Raw genomic sequence first — 24,068 nt, 5'->3', positions numbered from 1 at the left:
TGGGGCAGGGGTTGGGGGGGCGGGAGGGCTGCCTTCTGCGGCCCACCCCTCACGCCCAGTGAGTCACCATGATAAGGGCCACCTGCTGGGCCTCTCCCCCAGCTGGTCACGGTCAGTGCCAGTCTCCATCCGCGTCTGTCCGGCTCCGGGCACACCCGGACCCCATGAGGCCAGAGGGGGGGCTCCTGGCCCTTGTGCTGCTCTCTCGGGCTCTGGCACCGCCGAGCCTCCCCCAACCTCACCCCCGCCTGCAGCACCCTTTGTGACAGTGACAGCCCGGCTACCATCCGTGTCCGTCCACGGAAGACAAGCTAAATGAATCCTGGTCATCTGTGCCACCGATTACTAAGCAGCCATTAAGAAGGGGTCAATCTCTACGTGCGAACGCGGAAAAGGCTCCAAGATACAGAGCGGGCGGAAGCACGCAGGCAGGTGGCGACAGCTCCCGCGCTAACCGGACAGCCACCGTCCGCCCCGTGGAGGGGTGGGGGGAGGGCCGTGCGGAGAGGACAAGAAGCGGTCCGTTCAGTTCCAGTTCGTGTAAATCAGAAATAAAAGACACACACGTATACGCCGGCGAGTACCGAAAGATAGCCCCACGTCTCCGGAGCTGTCCTGCCGTCTACGGAAGGAACCAGCGCGCACCCTGGGTGTCTGCCACCTGGGCCCTGCCCTCACCCCCATTTTAGAGAGAAGGCCACTGGGGCCCACGGAGGCCAGGCCACCGGTCCGCCTGGGAGGAGCCCAGCGGGCTCCAAGCGTCCCATCGGATTCCTCACCCTCTGTGGTTTCCTAACACTGGTTTTTCGTACAGAAAACTAACCTACATACGCTTTCAAATCTTACAAATGCGACCAGTTCTCCAGTTTCCCGGGCCTGTCCCCTGGGGCTCCCTGCTCTTCCCGCCCCGGGGACCCGGGGACGCCTTCAGAGAGAGGGCAGCCGAGGAGAGCTAATTTCAGACGGGGCTCCACAGCCCGAGAGCAGGGCGGGAGGGTGGGCGCGCGTGGAGGGAGGGCAGGGGCGGGGGGGGAAGCCCTCTCCCCCCAGCTGAGACCCCAGCCTAGCAGCCCCGTCCTCAAGCCACGGGTCCTTCCAGAGAAAGTCGCACTCTGGAAAGCCAGCACTGCTCCGGGCAAGAGCCGGCTCTGGGAGCCCGTGGGCGCCCTGGTGGCAGCGCGGGCGGCCCGTTCAGCGTCCTCGGGGGCCGGCCCTCGCCCCACAGCTCGTGTGTGCATCCGGCCGACGTCTGCAGGAGAAAATATTTTGAGAGCACACCGAGGACCCGTAAATAAAGCCACCCGGGGCGCACACCCGGGGCGCAGGCGTCGGCTCTGAGACGCCTCCGCTTCTGGGCTTTGTGCGGCTTATGCAGGTCAGCAGCTGCCAGCCGACTCTCTTACTGCAGCACATTAAGAAAACTGTCACCAGCTGAAAGTGGAGTGGGATGGGGAGCCATTTAGAGGAGGAGAGTGTCACTAAATCAAACGGGAATCTGGCTCGACAACAGGGCGGGGGATCCCCGCGCTCCCCACTGAGGTCACCAGCCCTCTGCGCCGCGGGTAGTTCGCTGAGTGGGGGGGTTTCCCAGAAGCCCCCCCCCCCCGGGGTCTGAGAGGCAGACAGATAAAACACAGGCCAACACGATGACCACGGCCCCCGCCCCCGGGGAGCAGGCCCCTCGACGGCAGGCTTGGGGCACAAAGAGCAGGTCCCGGCAGGAAGACACCCCTCCGCTCAGGCCCTGGCGAGCCCAAAGCCACAGGTGGCTGGAGCCACGGCCACGTGACACACACAGGTGTGAGGCGGCGATGGCCGCAGTGGGACCAGCCGAATCCCTCAGCGAACAAAGTCACAGACAGGGTCGGGTGCCTGTCCTCGGGGTCCCTGGGGCTCAAAGCCACCGTGTCAAGGGCTAGCCAGGCTAGACCCAGCCCTACAAGAGTGAGTCCACCAGGCATAGTAAGGATCGCTGCCCCCGAATTCCAGAAAGTTCTTTATGTCCTTGGGTCTCGGTTTCCCCACCAGGAACACGAGACTACAAATCTACGAAACGATGCGTGGGGTGCCCTAGGATGCTGTGTGCACAGACCGTGTCGCTGCCCTCGGGGACAGGAGCGCCGCGGGGGGCGCCTGGCCTGCCCGGGGTGTATGTGCAAGTGCTTCCACAGCCCGACAGCCCAGCACGTGCTTGCTGGCAGCCCCGGCCCAGTCGGTCCCCGCGCAGCACCCCCTCTGCTGACCAACTACGTCTGTGCCCCTCTCGTTCGTGGTTCTTCACTGGGGACGAACCCGTCCCCCCACCAGGGACACCTGGCCATGTCTGGAGACGTTCTTGGTTGTCACACCTGGGAGGGAGTGACCGGCATCCAGGGGGTGGAGGCCAGGGACGCGGCTAAACAGGACGGTCCCCACCACGGACGGCTCCCACCACGGACGGCTGTCCCGCCCCACGAGTCACCAGCACCAGGGGGAGTGGCCCTGCTCTAACCGGCTCGCACGGTCCTGAGAAATGCCCCAGCCGTCTCGACACCAGCACAACCCCGATGAGCCTCCAGGGGTGTCCAGCACCCGTGCAGAGACCCCGATGCTCAGCCCCGCCGCCGGCCCTTGGCAGCAACGTGGAGCCTCCATGGCCACCCGCCTCTGGCCCGCACATCCCTTCTGGAGACCGGCGGGGGGCTCCCCTCCACAGGCGCCAGCCCTGAGCCCCGCTCCTCCATCTTGTTGATGCACATCCCCACTCCCAGGTCCGCGCCGGGGCCCCAGACGAAGGAGCCCAGAGGGGAGCCCCTGCTGACCCCATCCGTCCCCAGGCCAGAAATCCCCTCCCAGCCACTGTCCTACATTGACAACAGTGTGGCAAGCCGATGGCCTGGGGGTCTCCCCTCATGGCCTTCCAGAAGCAAGCCGGGCAAGGCGGGGCAGGGGTCAGCCGGGGGTTCCGGGGACACGGCTCACCATCTGCCCCACACACACGCTGGCTGCCTCCATCATGGCCCCGTCGGCGATAGAGCGGGCCGACTCCTTCTCGATGTGCGGGTTTCCGGAGAGCAGCTCCTCCACCACCTGCCGGGTGAGGTAGACACACGGTGACCTCGGGCCTCCGTCCGGGCCGGGAGTGGGGAAGGGCCAGGAGCCCTGGCCGGCGGGCGGAGGAGCATACTTTACATTTCGATATTCTTCCAGGGTGATGCGGCCGTCGCTGTCCGAGTCATACATGTGGAACAGAACTGGGGGCGACAGGGGGGGGGGGCTCGGTCAGATGAGCTGGGAGGGGAGCCCCACGTCCCCCTGCTTCCCCAACCTTCTTGCTCAAAATGAGCCAAAGACATCCATAATGTAGAGGTCAAGGGCAAAGGCCATGGGGTCAGACTGCCTACTTCCTGGTGGGTGACCTTGGGCAAGTGACCTAACTTCTCTGAGCCTCAGCTTTCCCATCTGTCAAATGGGAATAACAACAACAGCGTCTATTTCCGGGTGCTGCACGGGCTCAGGGAACCACAGAGCTGGCGGATCAGGACCAGGAATCCCGGCACACTCTGAGCACAGAGGGGACATTGATGCAAAGACAGATCAATGTTATTTCAAAGTATCATTCCTTGGGGCGCCTGGCTGGCTCAGTTGGAAGAGCGTGCGACTCTTGACCTCGGGGTGGTAAGTTTGAGCCCCGTGTTGTGTACAGAGATTACTTAAGATTTTTTTTTTTTTTTTTTTAAAGAGGCATCATTCCTCAAAGACCCAAGCAGGCAGCCCTCATCGGCAGGTCATGGACCCCACTGCCAACATTCCAGCCCCTGGCTGGTCTGAGCCGGCCCCCCGTGGGCACAGGGGAGGGACACCAGCACCTCCTCTGGTTAGTCCACTTCGTGTCATTCGCTTTGCTCCTTGATGGACATCACTCTGCATCGGGCAGCCCAGGAGAGGCCAGGAGCCGAAGGGAAGGCAGCCCCTCTGCCCAGCAGCTCAGCCTGGAGCTCACCGAGTCCCCCACACTGCCCCTGACCCAGCACTGACCGGACACCCCGGGCAACATGCGGCAAACACCTTCACGTCTCATCTGCACATGAGCCCGCGAGGCGAGGCTGCCCTGAGCCCATTTCACACACACACTGTACTGTGGAAGCTCAGAGAAGTTAACGTGTTTGCCCACGGCCGCCCCGTGAAGGGAAGGGAAACCGGGAGCCTCCACGACCCCTGACCTGGCCCTCAGAGCAGGTGGGACGCTGGGCCGACACCGGGCTCCCCCGCTGGTCCGGAGCACCAGAGGGGGGCCTCGGGGGCCCCCAGCCCGGGCAGTTCCCACCAGCCCTCACGTACGCATTCCAGAGCTAAATACAGCCCAGTCCCCATGTTTACTTGTTCCCACTAACGAGCCTGAGCCTCCGGGTGGCCTACGGCGGGATGTCAGGAGTCCTGGGAAAGTCCGCACGGGGCAGGGACACGTGACGCAGGCCACCCCGGGACCCCGTGCTGCTGGCCAGCCTGGATCACAACGACGCAGGCTCCAGAGCCCAGGGACCAGGGGGGCTCCGCCAGGACAGATCAGCCAGAGGCCCGTCTGGTGAACTTGGCGTCTGAGGCAGCTCAAGGACGAGGGAAGAAACAGGTTCACGGAGCTCCTCCCAGGTGCCAAGGGCGCGCGCTGCCTGGGTGACCTCACTGAGCCTCAGAACCAGCGTGTGTTCACAATCAGCAGCCCGTGTTCCGGTTCGAGGTCACACAGCTGCTCAGCGGAAGGGGCCCGAGGGGAGCCCAGGTCTGTCTGAACCAAGGGCCTTGCTCTTTCCACGGCCCCCGAGAACCCCAGCCGCCACGGCACAACCTGGGGGGAGAATCACCCCCTGGGGGCCTCCTTGGGTGCTGTCAACTGGGACGGACCTCCCAAAGGACGCGGGCTGGCGTCCCCCGGCCCTCCCCTCCACGCTCGCCCACCCGCCAGCTGCAGGGGCGCGGCGGAACCCGGGGAGACGCGGCCCGGCCCCGACGCGCACGCACATCTCAACTTCTCCTTCCGGCATAGCTGCACCTGCTCCTCGTCCATGGTGGTGTCGATGGGCCGGAAGTAGGACATGATGGTCAGGAAATCCTCAAAGTTGATCTCGTCAGCCAGGCCGCTGGACCCCTTGCGCAGGTTCCTACGGGAGCAGAGAGGGACATGTCGGCAGCGCGGGAACCCCGGATCCTGTCCCTTCGCCTGCGATGCTTCGGGGAACGCGGCCCTTCTGGCCCACGCTTCGCCCGCGATGGCCGTCTCAGCCTTGGGTTCCGTTTCCCAGCAACCTGCTTGCAGGGGCGCCAGGGCGGGAGGGGGTGCCCCCGGAGGTTTAGCGCAAGCCCGGTGCTGCCCTCCCAGAGCTCACCGCACAGGGGGCCGGGGCAAGACCACAACCACACTGCTGGTGGTGAGGGCTGGGGTGCCCAGGAGTGGGCACTCACACGTGGGGAAACCAAGGCACCGAGCAATTCAGTAACTCATCGAGCCACCTCTCCTTACCCTTTCCTTCAGATCCGAAGCTGGCCAACTCCTGTCCATGGCCCAACCCCCGTGTGCCACCTATTTCTGTCCAGTCCATGGATGAAGAGGGGGTTTTAGGTTTTTAAATAGTTGAAAAAATGTTTGGGGGGAGAAAAAACCCCAAAGTAATAATAGCATCTCATGACAAAATTTCATAAAAATTACGTGCAATTCAAATGTCAATGTCTTTAAATAAAGTTTTATTGGCACACAGCCACACCCATTCATTTACTCAGTGTCTGTGGCTGTTTTCATGCCACCACGGCAGAGCTGAGCCGCCGTGACAGACTCTACATGGCCCATGAAGCCTAAAATATTTACTCTGTGGCCTTTTACAGAAAAAGCCGACTCCTGCTCTCTATCAAGCTGTCTGCAATTCCGGTAGTGATCAGCTCGGCAGCGCTGAGTCACTGGTTTACTGCCAAAGTGCAAAGTTTACTGATAAGTTCAGATCTTTTAACAAGTCAAGGCAGGCTCGAGGTTGTCCCTAGCAACGTGCTTTGCGGAAGGTGCCAGGAAGGGCCCACGTTCCAGGCGGGGCTCCAGCAGGGTCCGCCTCGTGGCCGCATGGTGCCTGGCGGCAGACAGCAGGGCGTCAGCAAGCGGGCAGCTTTCATTCCTTTTGCAAAGATGCCCAGTTTAGAGCAATCTTCTTCATCCTTAATTTTCTGACGATTCTGTAAGGAACAGAGCCCTTGGAGGTGGGGAAGGACCCTGCTCACACTGCCCTCCACCCACAGTCCAGGTCCTGAAGGGGACTGGGAAAGCAAGGCTGACCCTGGTCTTTCTTGAGAGGAAAATTCTGTCTCTGGGACCCACTCCAAAGTCCTCCCCCCACCCCTTTGGAACTTCCGCGACAAGAAGCGAAGGACGTGGGGACACCTGGGTGGCGCAGTCGGTTAGGCATCTGCTTTCAGCTCAGGTCATGATCCCAGGGTCCTGGGATCGAGCCCCGCATCGGGCTCCCTGCTCAGCGGGAAGCCTGCTTCTCCCTCTCCCTGCAGCTCCCCATTGCTTGTGCGCTCACGAGTGCATGCGCGCTTGCTCTCTCTCATACAAATAAAGAAATAAAATCTTTAAAAAAAAAAAGAAAGAAAGAAAGAAAGAAATGAAAGATGGAGAAGAGTGTACAGGCTCTTAGCTGCAGGCCCCAAGCTGTTCTGGGGCAAGGCTGGGGGAGTCCTTCCTAAATCTTCCCCTCTTCAGAGATTTCCAGGCTGCCTGCCCATCATGCACCTGCCACGGCCTACCTCAGCCTCACCATCCCCAGCGGGACCAGAGCGAGCTTTGCAAAATGCAAATCACACCCTACTGCTCCCCAGCTTCAGGACCTCCAGAGGCTTCAAATCTCAGGGTAAGCCCCAATCCCTCCCCCTGCTCCCCCAGGCCCCAAAAGGTGGGTGTTGTCACCATCCACCCCGGCCCAGCACACCCCCTCCTGTCACCCTCCACTCCTCAGGGGCCCCCAGAGGTTTGGTTCGACGTCCACCTTCCGGACACTCAGCATTCCCTGACCAACTGAAGCCCCCCCGCCCCCCTTGCAGGCAGCACCGCACCTGCCCCAGCCCTCCGATGTCTGTCCTAACTTCGGACCCTCCAAGTAAAGGGGGGTGTCTCTCCTGCCTCTGACTGGCCGCCCCCAAGTCCAGTGGCTGCTTGCGTGGGCCCTGCCTTCCTGTCCCCTAGCCAGACAGAGGCTGCAGCTCCAGCCTCAGGCCCACGGCCCGTCTCCCAGGCAGAGGCTCACGGACGGCAGCCCAGCAGACACCCGAATGCCACCCCGTGAGCCGAAAACACAGCTCCTGGAGCCGTGCCCAGTTCCCACAGGTGACAGATGAAAGCCAAGCTGCGACCTGGGGTCAGATTTGTTTTAAGGAATAATTACCTACAAAGGCACAGATTTTGCATTTGAACAGTATGCACCTGTGTAACCCACGCCCCAGTCAGGACCCAGAACATTCTCGTCCACACCAGGAGCACCCTCTCTCCAGTCTGAACACACTCCCTGCTAGGGCAGGGGAGGCTCAGGGGACCAGCCTGCTAGGCCCCAGGAGGCAGCTGGGACCAGCAGGGCCACTGCCCTCACCCCTCCCTCGCTCACCTCAGGCTGTGAGCTGCGCCCCACAGAAGGCTGCGTCCCCGATGCCTGGCCAGCTTACCAAGGGGCCAGATCTGCGCAGAGCCTTTTGGAAACAAGCCTCACGGACACATACAGGCAGGGGTGGGCCCACGAGGCAAAAAGAGCATTCCAACCCCATCCTCACCACAGACTGTGCGCCGTCCTTCTGGCAAATGTGACAATCGTCCGTGCAGATTCCTCTGGTACCAGCTGCTCACCTCCAACCCCAGGCCCATCCTTCCCTCTGTCCTCTCTTCTTCCCTCCCAGGTGTCACAGGGCTGCCCGCTGCCCTCCATCTCCCCTCAGCAGCCCTGCCTCCAGCCTGGGGGACCACAGTACACCCTCTCCCAGGCCTCCGTCCCCCACAGCCCACCGGCAGCCGAGTCTGCGATCCCCACCCTGCCTTAAACCCATCAGCACCCCCCGCTGCTGCTCCCAGGTTGAAGTCAAGACCCCTCTTGCTGGTCAAGGGGCTGCACGATGCAGCCCTGCCCTCCCCACACCTCTCATCTCGCATGGCCTCTCTGTGCTCTGGCCAGACCTCCTTTGGGCCACCCACACTCACTCGACTTTCTTGTGCCACAGGGCCTTTGCACATGCAGTTCGGTCCTCCCAGAACACCTTTTCTCTCGGCTTTGCCTTGTTAACTCTTGGTCAGCTTCTCAGGCCTTGCCCTGCAGGGAGGCCTCTGTATCTTTCAGAGCAGCTGAGGACACCTACCCCTACCCACAACCAGGGGAGGTTCAGGGAGACTCAGCATCTTGCTTAGGGCCGCACAGCCTTGGCAGAACCAGAGCTGAGTGGCTCAGGCTCACAAGCTTGAAACCCCTCCGGGAAGTCACCACCCATCTTCTGGCCACAACACGCCTATTCCCTTCCTTCCTCTTTCTGTCGGTTCTCCCAGTTTCTCAGCCATCTCTGTAGACATGGGGGGCCAGGCCTAGGGCCCTGGCAGCCTGGGGAGGGCGTACACCACCCAACTCTTGATGGAGCCTCAGACAGTGAGTCTCCACGCAGTCACACAAGTCTTTCAACTCCAACAATGCTGGACATTTGAGGGCACGAGCTCTGGTTGGAGCCTCAGCTCCGGGACACTGCACCACCGCCTGTGCCTCAGTTTCTCTGCACGTCAGGGTGACAAGCAGAATGACAGCCAACTCCTTAGTGCACATTATCCCAGTGCACCCTCAGCAACCCTGAGAGGCAGATGCTATTGTGACCTTCATTTTACAGATACGGAAACTGAGGTAGCCTCCAAGACGGCTCCCAACGATTCTGGCCTCCTGGCACCCAGCCCCTGTGTAGTCCCCTCTCTTCACGTGGGCTGACCTAGCGACTCACTTCTGATGAAGAGAGCACAGCAAAAACAATGGGACGCCCCTCACAAGAGTAGGTTGGTTTAGGGCTGGTTCAGGGACAAAGACGCACCTGTTGTCGAAGAAGGCACGGATGATTTTGGATCGGATTGGGTTGAGCTCCAGGTCAGGGACGTTGTTGAAGTTCTCCTTGCTGGGTCCCAGGAGGGAGAAGCACCGGGAAAAGAGAGAGGGAAAAAAAGCCAAGGTCACATGGCATGTTCATCACGTATCAGGCTGTATTTCTTAGTCCCGAGCAAGTCCCATTAGAATCGTCCAGAGACAAGACTGGAACACACTGTATTGATCTGCAACCTTGGACCACTAGGAGCTGGGGGGATCCGAAGGCTCCAGGACGCTCTGTGTCCTGGACATTCACCCCCAGAAAAATGCAGAGACACAAGGTGTGTGCCTCCTTATGAGGGGTCAGAGGCCACCTGAGGCCCATCACAGACCCCAGGTGAGGAGACCCTGCTTTGGCCAATCTGGAATTGGGACAGCAGACTGTTGGCCTGGGGACTGGAGACAGTCTGGCAAGTCCTCAACGGGTGGAATGGAGAGTTAGCATGGGCCCCGGCGCTTCCACGCCTACAAATGCATCCACGTAAGAATGGGTACACGGACGGCATAGAAGCATTATTCATAGTAGCCGCACAGCAGAAACCTCCCAAGTGTCTGTCAACTGAGTAGACAATTTGTGGTCCATCCAGACGATGGAGTATTACTCAGCCATAAAGAGGAAGGAAGTAGGGATCCACACTGCAACACAACTGAGCCTTGAAAACATTATATGTGCTGAGTGAAAGCAGCCCAGCACCAAAACTACACAGTGTCGGATTCCATTTACACGAAATGTCTCGAACAGGTGGATCCGTAGAGACAGAATAGAGCCCAGGGGCGCCCAGGGACCGGGGGCGTGGGAACGCTGGGGAGGGACAACTAAGGGTACCAGGCTTCTGTAGGGGATGATCAAAAGATTCAGAAATTGACTGTGGGGCTGGACGCACACCTTTGAGGGTACTAAAAGCCTTGGAATTGTACATTTTAATGGCAAGTTGTATGGTATGTGAACCCTATTTCTGTAAAGCTGTTCGGGGGGGCGGGGAAAGGTGCTGGCTTGGGGGCAGAAGGAGGTGAATTTCAATCCCAGCCACCCTGTCACTGGGCACAGGTACCGCTGGGTGGGGGACAGGCTGCGGGTCCGCAGGGAAGGAGGCCCTTGCCCACTCGACCTTCCCACAAAAAGCCATCCTTTTCTCTCAGAATCTGCTTCCTACTTTTTCTTCTGTCCCATGGACTTCAAGGGGCAGTGGCCTTGGAAGGGACCCAAGGCCCAGGCTGGTAATCCCAGGGAGCAAGGATGCACGCCCAGGCAGCAGAGGTGGGAGGAGGTCAGACACGTAAGATGAGAGTGTCCAGGGGTGGGCTAGTCAACAGATTTGGGGCTCAAAACTTGAACAAACGCATGCCGGGAAGGAGGCGGTGCCACGCACAGAGAGTTAAACACTGTCTGGGTTGGAAGCTTCCGGCAGAAGCACAGGACTGACCCCTGTCCTGTCCCCCACCTCCCAGAAGGGAAAGGGGAGCCTGGCTCGGATGCCCAGACCCCTCCGTGAGCCCACGGCCACCTCCACGCTCCTTCCTGTCCGCCCCCCACCCCCGCCCGCGGCTCCCGGTGGGACTGGCTCGGGGGGACAGGGGGGTCACCTGGCCAAACTCAGGAGCGAGCGTCCGTGGACACCATGCTTCCGATTCCTCAGATCCCAGGTCTGAAGAAGGGACACACTCAGAACAGTTGCCCGGGGTGATGGAATACTATTTGGTCGGAAAAAGGATCGCAGTGTTGACGCACGCTACCATGTGGACGAAGCTCGAAGGCAGGTGCTGAGCGGAAGACGCCGGACACAAACGGCCACATCTTAGGGGATCCATTTATCCGCCATGACCAGAACAGGCCGATCCATGGCAGATCCAGAGACAGAAAGCAGACTGCTGGCTGCCGGGGGTGGGGTCATAGAGGGGTTGGTGGCTAATGGGTATAGGGTTTCATGGCAGGGAGGGGAGAGGGGGTGATGAAAAGGTCCTCAAACAGACTGCATACTTTAAATGGGTAAACCGTATGATACATGCATTGTATCTCAATAAGGCATCTAAAAAATTTCCCTAAGATATGCTTAAAGACCAAAAAGCAAAGAACCACTGCACTAGGACCCTCTTTATATAAAGAGCACAAGGTACGAGCGCTGACCTATGCAGCCCGAAATCAGGAGAAAGGTCAACTGCCTTCGGGGAGGGGGACCAGGAAGGGACAGGAGGCGGCTCTGAGGCAGAGAACGTTCTGCCTTGGACCTGGGTGTGAGGTCATGGCTGTGTGCAGTCTGTAAGTTCCCCTCTCTGGGAGCCGACACTTTCTCTGGGTACGCCGTCCTCGCCATCAGGGAGACCCCCACACGGGGACAAGTCAGGTCAGAGGAGCCACGTGGAGCTTGAGAGAGAATTTTGGGAGAAGGGGAAAGAAGCGACCAGCAGCTACGTGGCTGAGACCCCCCCCAACCCCCCCTCTGGCTTTCATTGGCCAGGGGTCCGGGCTACCACTAATCCGGCCTCAGCCTCGGTTTCCTATCTGTAAAGTGGGCACGCAGATGCCACAGACATCTGAAGCTTTCACACACCAGAGAGCTGGGGACAGGGACCCTCGTGTCCAGAGCACCATGTCCTCAGCGCCTTGCGCAGCTGGGGGCAGCACAGGTGCTCAGTGAGCCGTGTGCAGAGTGAACAGGGGTGGTGAGTGTGGGCAGGGCTCGACTCCTCGTCCATTCTGTCTTGAGCACCTGGCTAGCGCCAGGCTCAGTCCCCCCACCGAGGCATCCAGGCCTCTCGGCTGCTCCCAGGACTCACCCTGGGGTCCTTGGAGAGCATCAAACCTCAGCTGCGCCTTGCCAAGCTCGGGAACAGGCTATCAGAGGAGCTGTCCCCCAGAGCTGCCAGGAGCATCCTATTTGGGGACACACGTGGGACGTGGAAACGGCTCTGGTTAATTCCCCAGAAGGGAACAGAGGCCAGCAACGGGGAAACTGCAGGTTCTAGGTGGCTGGGAGAAACCCGGGCCCCGTGTTTGGAAAGGGGGCAAGAAGGGACCCACCAGCAGCCCTCTCCAGCCACCATGAAATCCCACAGAGGGCCAGAGGGCTCCCTGGGGCTGACGGTGGAGGAAGGAAGGACCCTGCAGAGCCTGACCATGTGTCTGCAGAAGAAAATTCACAAGAAAAGCGGCCTGACCTCCCACTGACAGGGGCAGAGGTGAGGCAGATGCTGGGAATCGGGCTGGGGGCACAGGATCCCAGGTCTGTGCAGGTGTCTCTGAAGCCCAGCTGCCCTTGCTCCCCAGTCCTCAAGTACCTGCTGGACCCACACTCAAACCTCAGCTTTCTCACACAGCCACGTGACAGACGCTCATTGCCTCAGTTTCCTCATCTGTGAATTGGGTGCAGACCCAGCACTGCCCACAGCAAAGGGGCTGTGAAATCAAGTACACCCGGGGCCAGCTCAGGGTGTACTTGACCAGGCACGTGATCTTGGGTAAGCCTCTCCAGGTCTTGGAGCCTCAGATTCCTCATCTGTAAAATGGGTATCACGGGAATGTCTGGGTAGTGTCATGGGGTTAATGAAATTAATAAATTCAATAAATACACACACGGTGCTTAGAATACCGCCTGACACACAGTGAGCTCTTCATTTTAAAATTAGGACAATCAGGGCGCCTGGGTGGCTCAGGCTGTTAGGCAGCTGACTCTTGGTTTCGACTCCGGTCATGATCTCGGGGTGCTGGGATCCAGCCCTGCGTTGGGCTACGTGCTCATTGGGGAGTCTGCTCGAAGATTCTCTCTCCCTCTCCCTCAGCCCCTCCCCCGCTCACGGTGTGCTCTCTCTGAAATAAATCTTTAAAAATAAAATAAAATAACATTAGGGCAGTAATAATAGCGGCTAACTTTCTGTGTACTCCCAAGGTGACAGGTATTGCTCTAAGAGCTTTACGTTATTCTCCTATAAGGCAGACGTTTATCCCCATGTTAAAGATGGGGAAACTGAGGCAAAGGTAAAGAAACTTCTTATTGCTAAGAAGGATACTGACAGACAGACAGTGCACAGTATCTCCGGGAAGCAGATGCTAGGAAGACTTAGGTCTGGCTGTCTGGTCCTTGGGGACACCCCCGGATATTTGCCAACTTCCCTTTTTAACAAGTCAACTGCAGGCCCGAAGCCCAGAGCCTGGGAGAGGTTGACCACAGTTTAATGCCCCATAAATGCCGGTTTCGGTCTTATTCTCCTTCCTCCCCACCCGCCCCCAGCGGCCACTGGGCTGGTAGAACCGGCTCAGCCGCAGGTGTCCGGGCCCAGACCGGCGCCGTGGGAAAGAGCTCTGCTCCCCACGAGCCCAGGGCTCTGGGGACAGAGCTGATGTGTGGGGGCCACGGGTCCGGCAATGCTGCCGCAGTGACCAGCGGGGAGCGGTCCCCCACGGAGGCCCCAGGGGCACACAACTTGCACACCTCCTCCTGGGGGCTGAGCCCCAGGGTTTAAAGACCCCCCCCCCCCCCCAACAGCATCCAGAGGGCTTTCCCTGTGCCAGGCTGTGCTAAGCACTTTGCAAACACTGCTCCCCACACACCCATAACCCCCATTTAACAGGCGAGAAACTGAGGCCCAGGGAGGTGAAGTGAGGAGGCCACGGTCCCACAGCCAGGAAGGGAGCTTTGAATTGGGCTCTAACAGCCCCGTACACTTCCTCACACTTGCTACTTCTTCTGGGTTGTCAGTTTTTACTTGAAAGAGTGAAAACAACTGAAATCTTGGTTGGGGATCTGCCCCCCCTCGCCCCCCGAAGCCTCTAGAGGCCCCATCCGGGACCCAGAAAGAAGGCAAGCATCCAGCCCGCAAGAGAAGGAAAGACTGAGAAACCACCAAGGAGGGGCCCTTCCTCAAGCCTGCGGTGTGGGCTGGCTTCCGGCAGCTCCGAGGGCCAGCTCAACTGCAAAGCTCTCTCTGCAGGCTCGGGGCCGTCCTCTGCCACCCGACAGCTGAGGACACAGCGAGGCCCCCCAGATTCCCAGCCTAGAACTCTGGCCTCCCTGCTCGCACTGGTCCATCCGAGAGGGGTCTTTACTCCGGGGGCTGCCTGCCCGACTCTCCTGGATGCCCCCCACCCTGCCCACCCTTTAGCAGGTGACATTTCCACATGGGGGCCCCCACTGGGGAAACTGGCCCCCACGGGGACTCACGCAGGAGGGGCCAAGCCTCACGTATCACGCATGGGTCTCCCCCAGGCAATGCTGAGCAACTCAAAGTGTGCTTGCTCCCCAGACCAGCAATATCAGCATCACTTGGGCTTTGTGAGAAACACGGAGCCTTAGCTGGCCCGGAATCAGAGCCTGCACTTGAACGTGATCCCCGGGGAACTCGTGGGACGGTTAAGGTTAAAGAAACACTAGGAAGTCCCCAAATGCACCAGCCATTTGTTTCTCCCATCCACATGCCTTTGCACAAAAGCTCTGGTGGAAGAAGCCGCGGTCCCCTTGCCGCCAGGCAAGTGCGTCCTCCGAAAGCCAGAGCGGCATCACCATGTCATTCCTCCCCGCCACATGCTTTCTCAGCTTCTCCCGTACCCGCGCCAAGCCCGGACCCAGCTGCCCTCCCGACACCTGCCGTGTCCTCATCACAGGGGGGAGCAACAAGTATTCCGGCACCTTCCACGGGCCAGACGCTGTTCTAGGTGCTGGCTCCAGCGGTGAACAGGACAGACAGGATCCCTCCTGGGATTCCAGCAGGGGGATGAAGACAAAGGGAAAACGGAGCATCTCCGGCAGCAGCGAGCACTGTGCAAGCAAACCAAGCAGGGGCAAGATGGAGACCACAGGGAACTGGACGAGATCTCAGGGGGGTGACCGGGGAAGGCCTCCTGGCAAAGGTGACGCTTGAGCAGAGACCAGGGTGGCAAGTTCTCAACCCCAGTGGCCACGTCTGGGGTCATTTTTGGTGTCATCCCGGGGGAGGGGTGTTACTGGCATCTAGCGGGCAGAGGCCCAAGATGTGACCTACACCCTACAGTGCACAGGACATCCCCCCCCACACACACACTCTCCAGCTCCAAGGGCCAAAAGAAACCCCGCAAGAAGGAACAGTGTGTTCTAGAGCTCTGGGGCGGGCGTGGCAGGAATATCCACGAGGCTGGAGCAGACGAAGCAGGAGGCTGAGGGGTCAGGAGGGAGGTGGGGAAGCAGCGCATCCCACCGGAGTCTGCCGATGCCTCTGCCTAGAGCCCCTTCCCTCGTCATCACACATGGCTCCTTCTGTCCCTTCTGCTCCAGCCCGAACATGACTCCCTGCCCCAAGGTCCCTCTCCCCACCACGGTCCCAAGAGAGGCACCCTCCATCCTGTTTCTTTCCTTAGCTCAGACGTAATGGACTTGCCTACATGCTAGTCACCTCTCCGACCCTCCCTCCCTCTCTCCATGCACCGCCACATGCGTGCCCCCCCGCCCCCCACAAAAGGAGCCCCCAGGAGAGGCAGAGGGAAGCGTACCAGTCATTCACTCCAGCATCTGGGGCACCAGAACCAGCCATGGGAGGCCCTATCACCCGGAAAAGGGTCTCTGTAAAAACTGTACATTCAAGTACCTGCGAATTAGTCAAGTCCCTTTAGAAAGCTTTGTCCTGCTTTGGGGACATCTCAGCACCCTTCACACCCAAGGGGCTCCTGCCCGGCTCTCCCTGTCACCTGAGTGGATGGGACTGCTCGTGCCCACTGTCGCCTGGAGAGCTGTCCAGGCAACTGTGGGTTCTTCTTTGTCAGATGAGCATGCACCATGCTAGCTGAGGCTTTAAAGGGAGGACTCATTAACTCTCGGAATTCATTAAACACTGACAGCAAAATGGCCTGATGATGTAGGCCGTGCCTCAACTCTTCACTGTCAGGAGGACTTAAAAAAAAAGGACATTTTTGGCTATTTGACAGGATAAAAGCAAAGTGACTAGGTTAAAAGGACTTAATTTAGAGAAAAGCAATATGATCACTGTAGGCTTTGGCTTTTCTTCTAAGCAGGGAAGACCCTCCATAAGTAAACCCCTCCAAAGATAAGTCTTAGATAGTAAGAAAAACAGTTATTTGGGGGTTCCAGCTCTGCTTTGACCTTATCCTCTCCAGCCTCAGTTTCTTAATCTGGAAGATGGGATAATGCTGTGAACTTCACAGGGTTCCTCAGACCCCTGGGACCAGGCAGGTGGGCGTGCAGCCCTGTGCCCGGCACATATTAGCCCTCAGCTAATGGCAGCCGGGGCTCCCACGTACGTACTTGACTGTAAGCTGACCTTGAACGCCACAGGGCAGTGGGTAAGTGCTGCCAGGGGATGCAAAGCAGGACGCAGAGTCAGGACTTCTGCTCGGGCCTATCGGGATGCTGCTCTGCCCTGGGCACCTGGGGGGCTCAGTCGGTGAAGCGTCTGCCTTCAGCTCAGGTCATGATCCCAGGGTCCTGGGATCGAGTCCCGCATTGGGCTCCCTGCTCAGCATGGGAGTCTGCTTCTCTCTCTCCCTCTGCAGCTCCCCCTCCTCATGCTCTCGCTCACTCTCTCTCTCTCTCAAATAATAAAAATATTAAGAAAAACCAGAATGCTGCTCTGTACTTGGGTGGCGATCAACAATGAGCACTGCTCCCTTTTTCTCTGCCTTGTATGTCTGTGGCTCTGTTTACTCCAGGACTCACTCCACATTCAGAGGCCTGATGAATCTAAAAATATTTTCGTAACGTGGATCTATCTAATCAGACCTCCTCCTGGCCTGCGTCACTTTGAAGGATTCCACGGCATCTATTTCTGGAGGATGGTGAGCCGGCCACGGCGCGCTCAGGAAGTAAAATTTGCTGTTTAAGGCATTCGCCACTTAAGTGGCCCCAACTAAAGAAAGACAAAGTGCCAGAGGCAATTACTGTATTTTCCTCGTGATCTAAAATCCTATCTGTTTGGGGATCCACTTAGGGGAGGGGCTTCCCTGCTGGAAGAAAAGCCTTGAGGACAGAAGTCTACACACACAGCACAGGTACCCGACCAATGTGTCCCATGACCGTTTTCTATTCAAGCATTTCTCCAAGAGGACTCAGAGCTCAGTACTTGTGTCAGTGTGGACTCAGGTTTTGGGGGTTCTGAAATATACAATTTAGGGAGGCCTTAAAGGAAAATGCAGCTTTAGGATTTTTTTTTTTTTTTTTATTCAGGTGCTGGGCCTTGTAAGGAATGCATACAGAGTGGGGCTCTGACCCGGCAGCTCTGGGGCCTCAGGGTAAGGCCGTCCCTGGACAGCCTCAGATCATTTTCAGAAGGACAAGGGACCAACTAAACATGGGCAGGAGATGGTGGGTTAAAATTAAATCCCTTCCAGTGGTTCTTAGCTTGTGGGAATTTTTTTTTTAAATATAATATATATACAATTTATCAAAGTCACACATTCAGAAACTCAATTCTTCATTACTTTTTTAATGCAACTTACAAAACTTACTAGTAGTCTATGTTTAAAGCCTGCAGGTGTAAATGGTCACTTTTAAGGGGCTTTTTGCACTTGAGGTATCTACCCCTCCCCTTTCCTACCCCAACTCCTGCCCCACAGGATCCTAATAAGCTCTCGGGGCACCTCATTCGCTGAGAAGGCAGGGCAAAGCGTGCCACCTCCCACACCCCTCGCAGACCGTGGTGCTGGGGGCCTCACCCGGGGGACGCCGGGCGATGCTTTTCACAAAGCTGGATGCTAATGAAGCGAAGCGCCCTTCCCTGTTCAGAAATCCCAGCATAGCCCACAGCATCCTGGATGTTGAGGTTGAAGGCTCGGCCCGGGGTCCCTGGGGAAACCCTTGGCAGTGCGGGGACGGTGCTGGGGACCAGATCCCAGCCCAGGGCTGTTCATCCCTTCTGCCCTGGGAGGATGGGTAGGAATGCCTGGGGGACCCGAAAACCTGCCCCTTCCCCCTTCCCCAGGTCCTGAAAGGCAGAGTAGGATCAGGCAAAGTGGTTCTGGGGAGGGGGGAGCCCTTCAGGCAGACCTGTTTGCATAAAACACTATGGTCTATCACCTCCTCCCTGCTGGGCTGGGCGGTCGCCGCACAGCTGACATCAGCCTCCCGGAAGAGGTTGCGAGACAGTGGGGCTGGGGCTTTGGGGATGGAGATTATACATCCCACCCCGGGATGATAAGGGCGGGCGGTCCTCGGATGGCAGAGCAGGGAGACTGAGGTCCTCAGAAGCCACTCCCAAGTTACGGCAATGCCCACAGCTTCCTCACAGAGGGATCTCAGCCCTGGGCTCAAGTCCCCGTTCCTCCACGGAGGAGCTCTGTGACTCGGGAACAGGCACAGCACCCCTCTGAGCCTGACGTTCCCATCTGTAAAATGGGGAGAACAGGTGTTCCTACCACTACTTCCGGTCGGGTTTTAGAAAACAAAAGTAACATACTCCAGCTACGCAGCACAAAAAGCATGCTCAATGAATAACCACTTACATCCGTGAACGCTCCTACGAACCAGGCCCCGGATAAATTCTTCCCCGGGGACTTGCACACCCTATGGAGGGACACGGCGTTAACAACGGGTCTCACGGATTCCACGCTTCATGGCTTATAAAGAACTTTGGCAATCCTTACTCTCACTTCTTCCTCATGACTTTGCTCTCATTCATTCAACCAACCAGTAATGGTCCCCCCAGCGCCTCTAGTAGGTCACCAGCCCTGGACACAGCACTAGGGCCAGGAACAAACACCCAGTTCCTGCCCCTCATGGGGCCAGTGGTCTGTTAGGGGCACAGTTATGATTCTGCACCGTCAATGGGGGGCATGGGGCACCCCCAGGAGGAGGCTGTGGGAGTGCAGGGGGTAGGAGGGTTATCTTGGAAAAGGCGGTGTCCTCGAGGAGACCTCAGCAAAGCAAACACCAGCATCCGGAGACCTTGGTGGTCCCCAGCTAAAGAGTATGGACACGACCTGAAGGGGCCCCAAGGCCTGGGAGCAGGGGCTGCTCACCGGGTCTAAGCAGACACACTCAGGGCCTGCGTGAGGGCAGGTGGGAAAAGCATGATGCGTGGGATGGTCCTGGGGGTGGGTGTGCAGAGCCCACGGCTCGTGTGCCCACAAGTGGGAGGCAGGAGCCTGCAACACGGGCCCCTCAGTGCCTGTGGGAATGCAGCCTCCGCCCACCCAACCCAGAGGGGCTCCTGGGCACCACCCTCGGTGCTGGGGGGGCCGACCTGCCCGTGACCATGCGTGCTTGTTGGAAATGCAGAGTCTGGGGTCCCGCTCCAGACCTGTGAGTCAAACCTGTGTTGTGACACGGTTCCCAGGTGATCACACCCACGTTCACACTCGCCGTCCCACGGGGAGGCAGAAACCGCTGCGTCCTGTGGCCACGGGGAGGGCGTAAGGGGCCCGGAGAGCCTGACAGGGTGCTGACTTCCCGGAAGAAACCCCGCTGCTGCTAAGACCTACGAGCCGCGTTGGATTTAGGCAGAGGGATGCGAGCCAGAGGACGGAGGCCACAGGCTTGAGGACAGAGGTGGTGGTTAGGACGGCACAGACAGACATCTGAGCCCCGGAGGCAGGAGAGCCGGGTCGGGGACAGACGCGAGGTGGCCTCTGCTGAGTGCTTACTACGCCCCAGGGCCAGGCACTCAGGGGGCGTGCGGCACAGGTGTTAGTTAGAAATGCAGGGTCCCAGGCCCCACACACCGGCCGCGGCCAAGCCTACATGAGGAAGGTTCCCGAGTGATCTGTGCACACACTCCAGCTGGGAAAGAGTATGTGTAAAGCACATACACTGGGCCACACGGAGCTCGGATGCTAGAATCTCAAACTGGGAGAGGCTCCGAGGACAGTCCGGCTGCCAAGTGCCGCCCCCAGGCACAGCAGCTTGGTCCAGGGCTGAGGGCATCGCTTGCTGGAAAATTCTCTTGAGGAAGGGGGCCCCACTTTCACACATCACCCACCGTAAGCTGCATCCACCAGCACAGGTACCGAGCACCTGGCACAGAGCACGGGCCCAGAAACTTCTGATGGAAGGAGGGGGAGGGGTGCCCTTGCCACGTCCATGGTCCAACATCCAGGTGCACAGTGTTACCTCTCCTTAGACTCCCAGGTGCCCGGCTGAGGTGTTCCCACCCTGCACCCACTCCTCAGCCCAACTTGCCCTTGCCCTCCACCCTCCATCCCTGCCCTGGCTGATGACCCAGCTCCACTCCCTCACAGCGCTAGGGAAAACCCATTTGCCTCTCTAGCATCTCATGGTGATTGGCTCCGACCCAGACATGTAACACTCTCGGAGCCAACGAGAAGCCAGGTGACTTTCTGCTGGGCTCACTCCCTCTCCTTTACTGGGCTTAGCAGGTGCCCTGGATAGAATTAAAGACGTCAGTCCTAACCGGCTCTCATTCTGCCTTGGATATAATCAAATTGAGACAAGAGGCCACAGGAACCATGCGATCACCAGACTCTAAGCTCTGGGAATGGAAGCTTTGAGAATACAATGCATGGGATTAACAACATGCTTTTGTTTAGACAGACCAGGGAAAGTGGATATTTTATCTGTCAGTTTCCATAAAACTTAGGTAAAATTTAAGTCTGTTTACTAAGATGGAGGAAGTTTCCCTGGATTATTCAAATGTTTGTTTTGAAGCCTGAAGACTGTAAACTTCAGACCTGGAATATTTCTTTTAGGAAACTGCATCTGTTAGAAAGTTTGTGGCACAGTGCTGCTTACCTTGCATTGGAAACTCTGCTTGCAACAGTCTGACTCAAAGCTTCTTGGCCAACTCTGGGATGACCAAACACGCTAACCAGGACCTCTCACGAACCTAGTTTTATATGATTCAACCAGCATCTAAGACTGAACACACTGTTGTGGGATAAGGAGAACAGTTTAAGGCATTCCTCCTTAAGCCTACATAGCTTCTAAAAGATGAACATTAAAAACGCAATGTAGGATGGCCAGTTTCCTTGACAGAAATCAGAGGCTGCTCCCGCCGTCTTGCCTGAGGCTGGAAGTAACCACCAAGAGGAAGCGGAGTCCAGAGACATTCAACAGACCTTCAACGTCTATCTGGGATTCTAAGCACAGAGGCCAGAAGCACGTCCCATTTGAGGAAGTCAGGGTAGGGTACGTGCGGCTGACTGGCCCGCTGTCTTCACTCTGCTTAGACATTCCTGATCCCGAGAGAAACAGGTGTGGCTCTAGATTGGCTCTAGAACATCTCGTCTAGAAGGGACCAAAAGAATTACAACAACTACAGGTTTGCCGCAGGAAATGGGGCAACCCAGGGGCTCTTTCAGAGTCACCCTGCACTCAGAGAAAGAAAGAGCTGCAAGAGAAATCCTCAAGGGCCGTGGACCTGCCCAACGCCCAAACCCAACCGCAGGTCTTACCGAATGGTGGGCTGGTCTCCACTCAGCTGCTTAAACCTCCGGTGGAGCTGCTCGATCTGGTCTGAGGAGACTGAGAAGCAGGGGAGGAGGAGGAGGAGGAGGAGGAGAAGGAGGGGGGCAGAGTGGGAGAGAGAAACAGGAAGACATGAGTGATCCCTGAACTCAGAAGCCACCAGCAGGAGGCTGGTGACATCCTCCTGCCCCGTCCCACCCTCCCGTTCCATTGTTCTCCTGCATTCCCCACCCAGGCAACACTGAGCACCACCGGAGGAAGAATCCAACAGAGGGTTTCCCATTCTTCCTGACAATGCACCTCTGGGGTTATTCCTTCTGATCCCCTTGGCAATACAACAGCAGCTCCCGGGACAGCAAGAACGTGAACCAGGTCATTCTCCCCTTCCCCAGCCCGCTAAAGGGATCCCATCCGTTTGTCTGACTTCCTCCCCTCCCACTCCTGAAGACAGGTGTTTTCCTAGCTGAGCAAGGGGCTTCAGACAGTTGGTCCCATACTGCAAGGCAGAGGAGTATGGAAGGGAAAAGCGGTTCAGGCTGGTGCTAGGTAATCTGGGAGACGCGCAGTGAGACACAGAGAATCTGGTGCAGCGAGGGAACTGGAAGGAAAAGAAATAGGATTCTGATAATTGCACTGTGCATGACGTATGATCTCAATGGTTTTAGAAAACCTATGTACGGGAGTTTTTCTTAATGACCCTTTCCGGGCTGGTGGGCCATGTTTCTCCCACAGCTGGCATGGGGCCCTTGTGCGTGCCAGGATTCATAATGGTCTCGTCCACACAAGGGCTTATTTTATGAAACGCACAGAACGAAACACCAACACCGACCTGTGCCTTCTCACTTCAGCCTCGACACAACACTGTAGGGCAGTAGCTACTCTTCTATCTCCGATTTGAACACTGTAGCTAACACTTTCGACCACACAACCTGCCATGAGGCGAGCTGGGACCCATCTCCCAAGCCTGCCCTCATCCGCTACTCAGTATCTCCTGTCTGCCCATATATCCTGGCGTGCAAGGCCCTTACCTCTGGTTCCCGGGGACTGGGTACAGTTCCTGCAGAACCTTCCAAACAGGTGCTGGGCTGACGAACAGCCAGCCCCCTCCTCCCTCCTCCCAGTGCTTCCCATGCCTTAAATATCTCTTCTCTTGTTGCAGAGGCAACTAATTTCTGGGACCAGCTCGTCACCTCATTTCCTGTTGGGTTTGTTTTTTTTTTTTTTTGGTCTCAGACTCAGGTTGCATCTCTTCAAGAATCTGCAGCTCAGAATTCTCCAGCCTCCCTAGAAGCTGCTGTTGGTGAGAAAATACTCCTTATGACTGCCAACTGCTACGGAGGGTTTGCTGAGTACTGGATGCACATCTCCACACACTAGCTCATCTCTTCCCCATGACACCCTGGGACAGGGCTCTATCCCCATTACAGATGTAGAAACTGACCACTGGAAAGGCTGATAACCACCAGGGGCTGCTACCACCTTTCTGGAGGAGGATATGGCCATTTACAGCACACGCATATCAGCAAAGACATGTGTACACTGGATAGGCTAGCAGTTCCACTCCCGGGTCCATACCCAACAGAAACGCATACTCGTGCTCATCAGAAAATATGTAGGAGCTGGTTCATGGAAATACGATTTCAACAGCCCTAAACCGGAAGCTATCCAAGCCCCCAGCAATGGCAGAACACATAAACAGTTACAGCATAGCGTAGTCACGCAATAGGATAGCATAGAGCAGTGAACCAACAATACGTGTTATAACTTGGGTGAGTTTCAAAACCACAAAAATGGGCCTCTAGCTGGCTTAGTTGGTGGAACGTGGGACTCTTGATCTCAGGGTTGTGAGTTCGAGCCCTACAGTGGGTGTAGAGATTACTTGAAAAAAAAATTCAAAAATCCTAAAAAAAGAACCATCAAAACAAGCAAAAGTAGTCAGACAGGAAAGAGCACGTACTTTATGATTCCATCCAAATAAAGTTCAAAAACAGGCAAAACTCATGTATAGTGTTAGAAGTCAGGATAGAAAAGCTACATTCTGGGGGCGCCTGGGTGGCTCAGTCATTAAGCATCTGCCTTCGGCTCAGGTCATGATCCCAGGGTCCTGGGATCAAGCCCCGCATTGGGCTCTCTGCTCCGCGGGAAGCCTGCTTCTCCCTCTCCCACTCCCCCTGCTGTGTTCCCTCTCTCGCTGTCTCTGTCAAAATAAATAAAATCTTAAAAAAAAAAAAAAAAGAAAAGAAAAAGAAAAGAAAAACTACATTCTGGATGATTCCATGTATATGACATTCTGGAAAAGGCAAAACTATAAAGAAGCGAGAGACATCAGTGGCTGTCAGAGGTCGCGGGGGCGAGGGAGGAATAGGTAGAGCACAGAGGGTTTTTAGAGCAGTGAGATGATTCTGTAGGATACCGTCATGATGGATGCCCATCACTATACATATGTCCAAACCCACAGAACATACAACCCCAAGAGGGAACCCTAATGTACACAATGGACTTGGGGCGATGATGATGTGTCATGTAGGTTCACCGACTATCCAAAGTTCCACTCTGTTGGGGGATTACTGATAATGGGGGTGATCAAGCAATAGTGGGGTTGGGGGTGGGTATA

General features: G+C 57.3%; 1 protein-coding gene across 2 annotated transcripts in view; it reads right to left on the bottom strand.

Annotated features, from left to right (window-relative positions):
* Window positions 1-24,068, bottom strand: part of TESC (tescalcin) — a 46,469-nt gene that overhangs the window by 3,378 nt on the left and 19,023 nt on the right. For both annotated transcript variants that reach the window (XM_032431409.1, XM_032431411.1), the window contains exons 2-6: window positions 21,442-21,511; window positions 9,067-9,147; window positions 4,999-5,138; window positions 3,172-3,233; window positions 2,962-3,069 (exon numbers count right to left, since the gene is read on the bottom strand). In XM_032431409.1, the coding sequence (XP_032287300.1) occupies window positions 2,962-3,069; window positions 3,172-3,233; window positions 4,999-5,138; window positions 9,067-9,147; window positions 21,442-21,511 (461 nt within the window). The remainder of the gene's footprint in view (window positions 1-2,961; window positions 3,070-3,171; window positions 3,234-4,998; window positions 5,139-9,066; window positions 9,148-21,441; window positions 21,512-24,068) is intronic.

The sequence above is a fragment of the Phoca vitulina genome, unplaced genomic scaffold, assembly GCF_004348235.1.
Source record: "Phoca vitulina isolate PV1807 unplaced genomic scaffold, GSC_HSeal_1.0 scaffold46, whole genome shotgun sequence".
Classification (NCBI taxonomy): Eukaryota; Metazoa; Chordata; class Mammalia; order Carnivora; family Phocidae; genus Phoca; species Phoca vitulina.
Note: the sequence above shows the minus strand (reverse complement) of the source record. Positions and strands in the feature narration are given on the sequence as shown.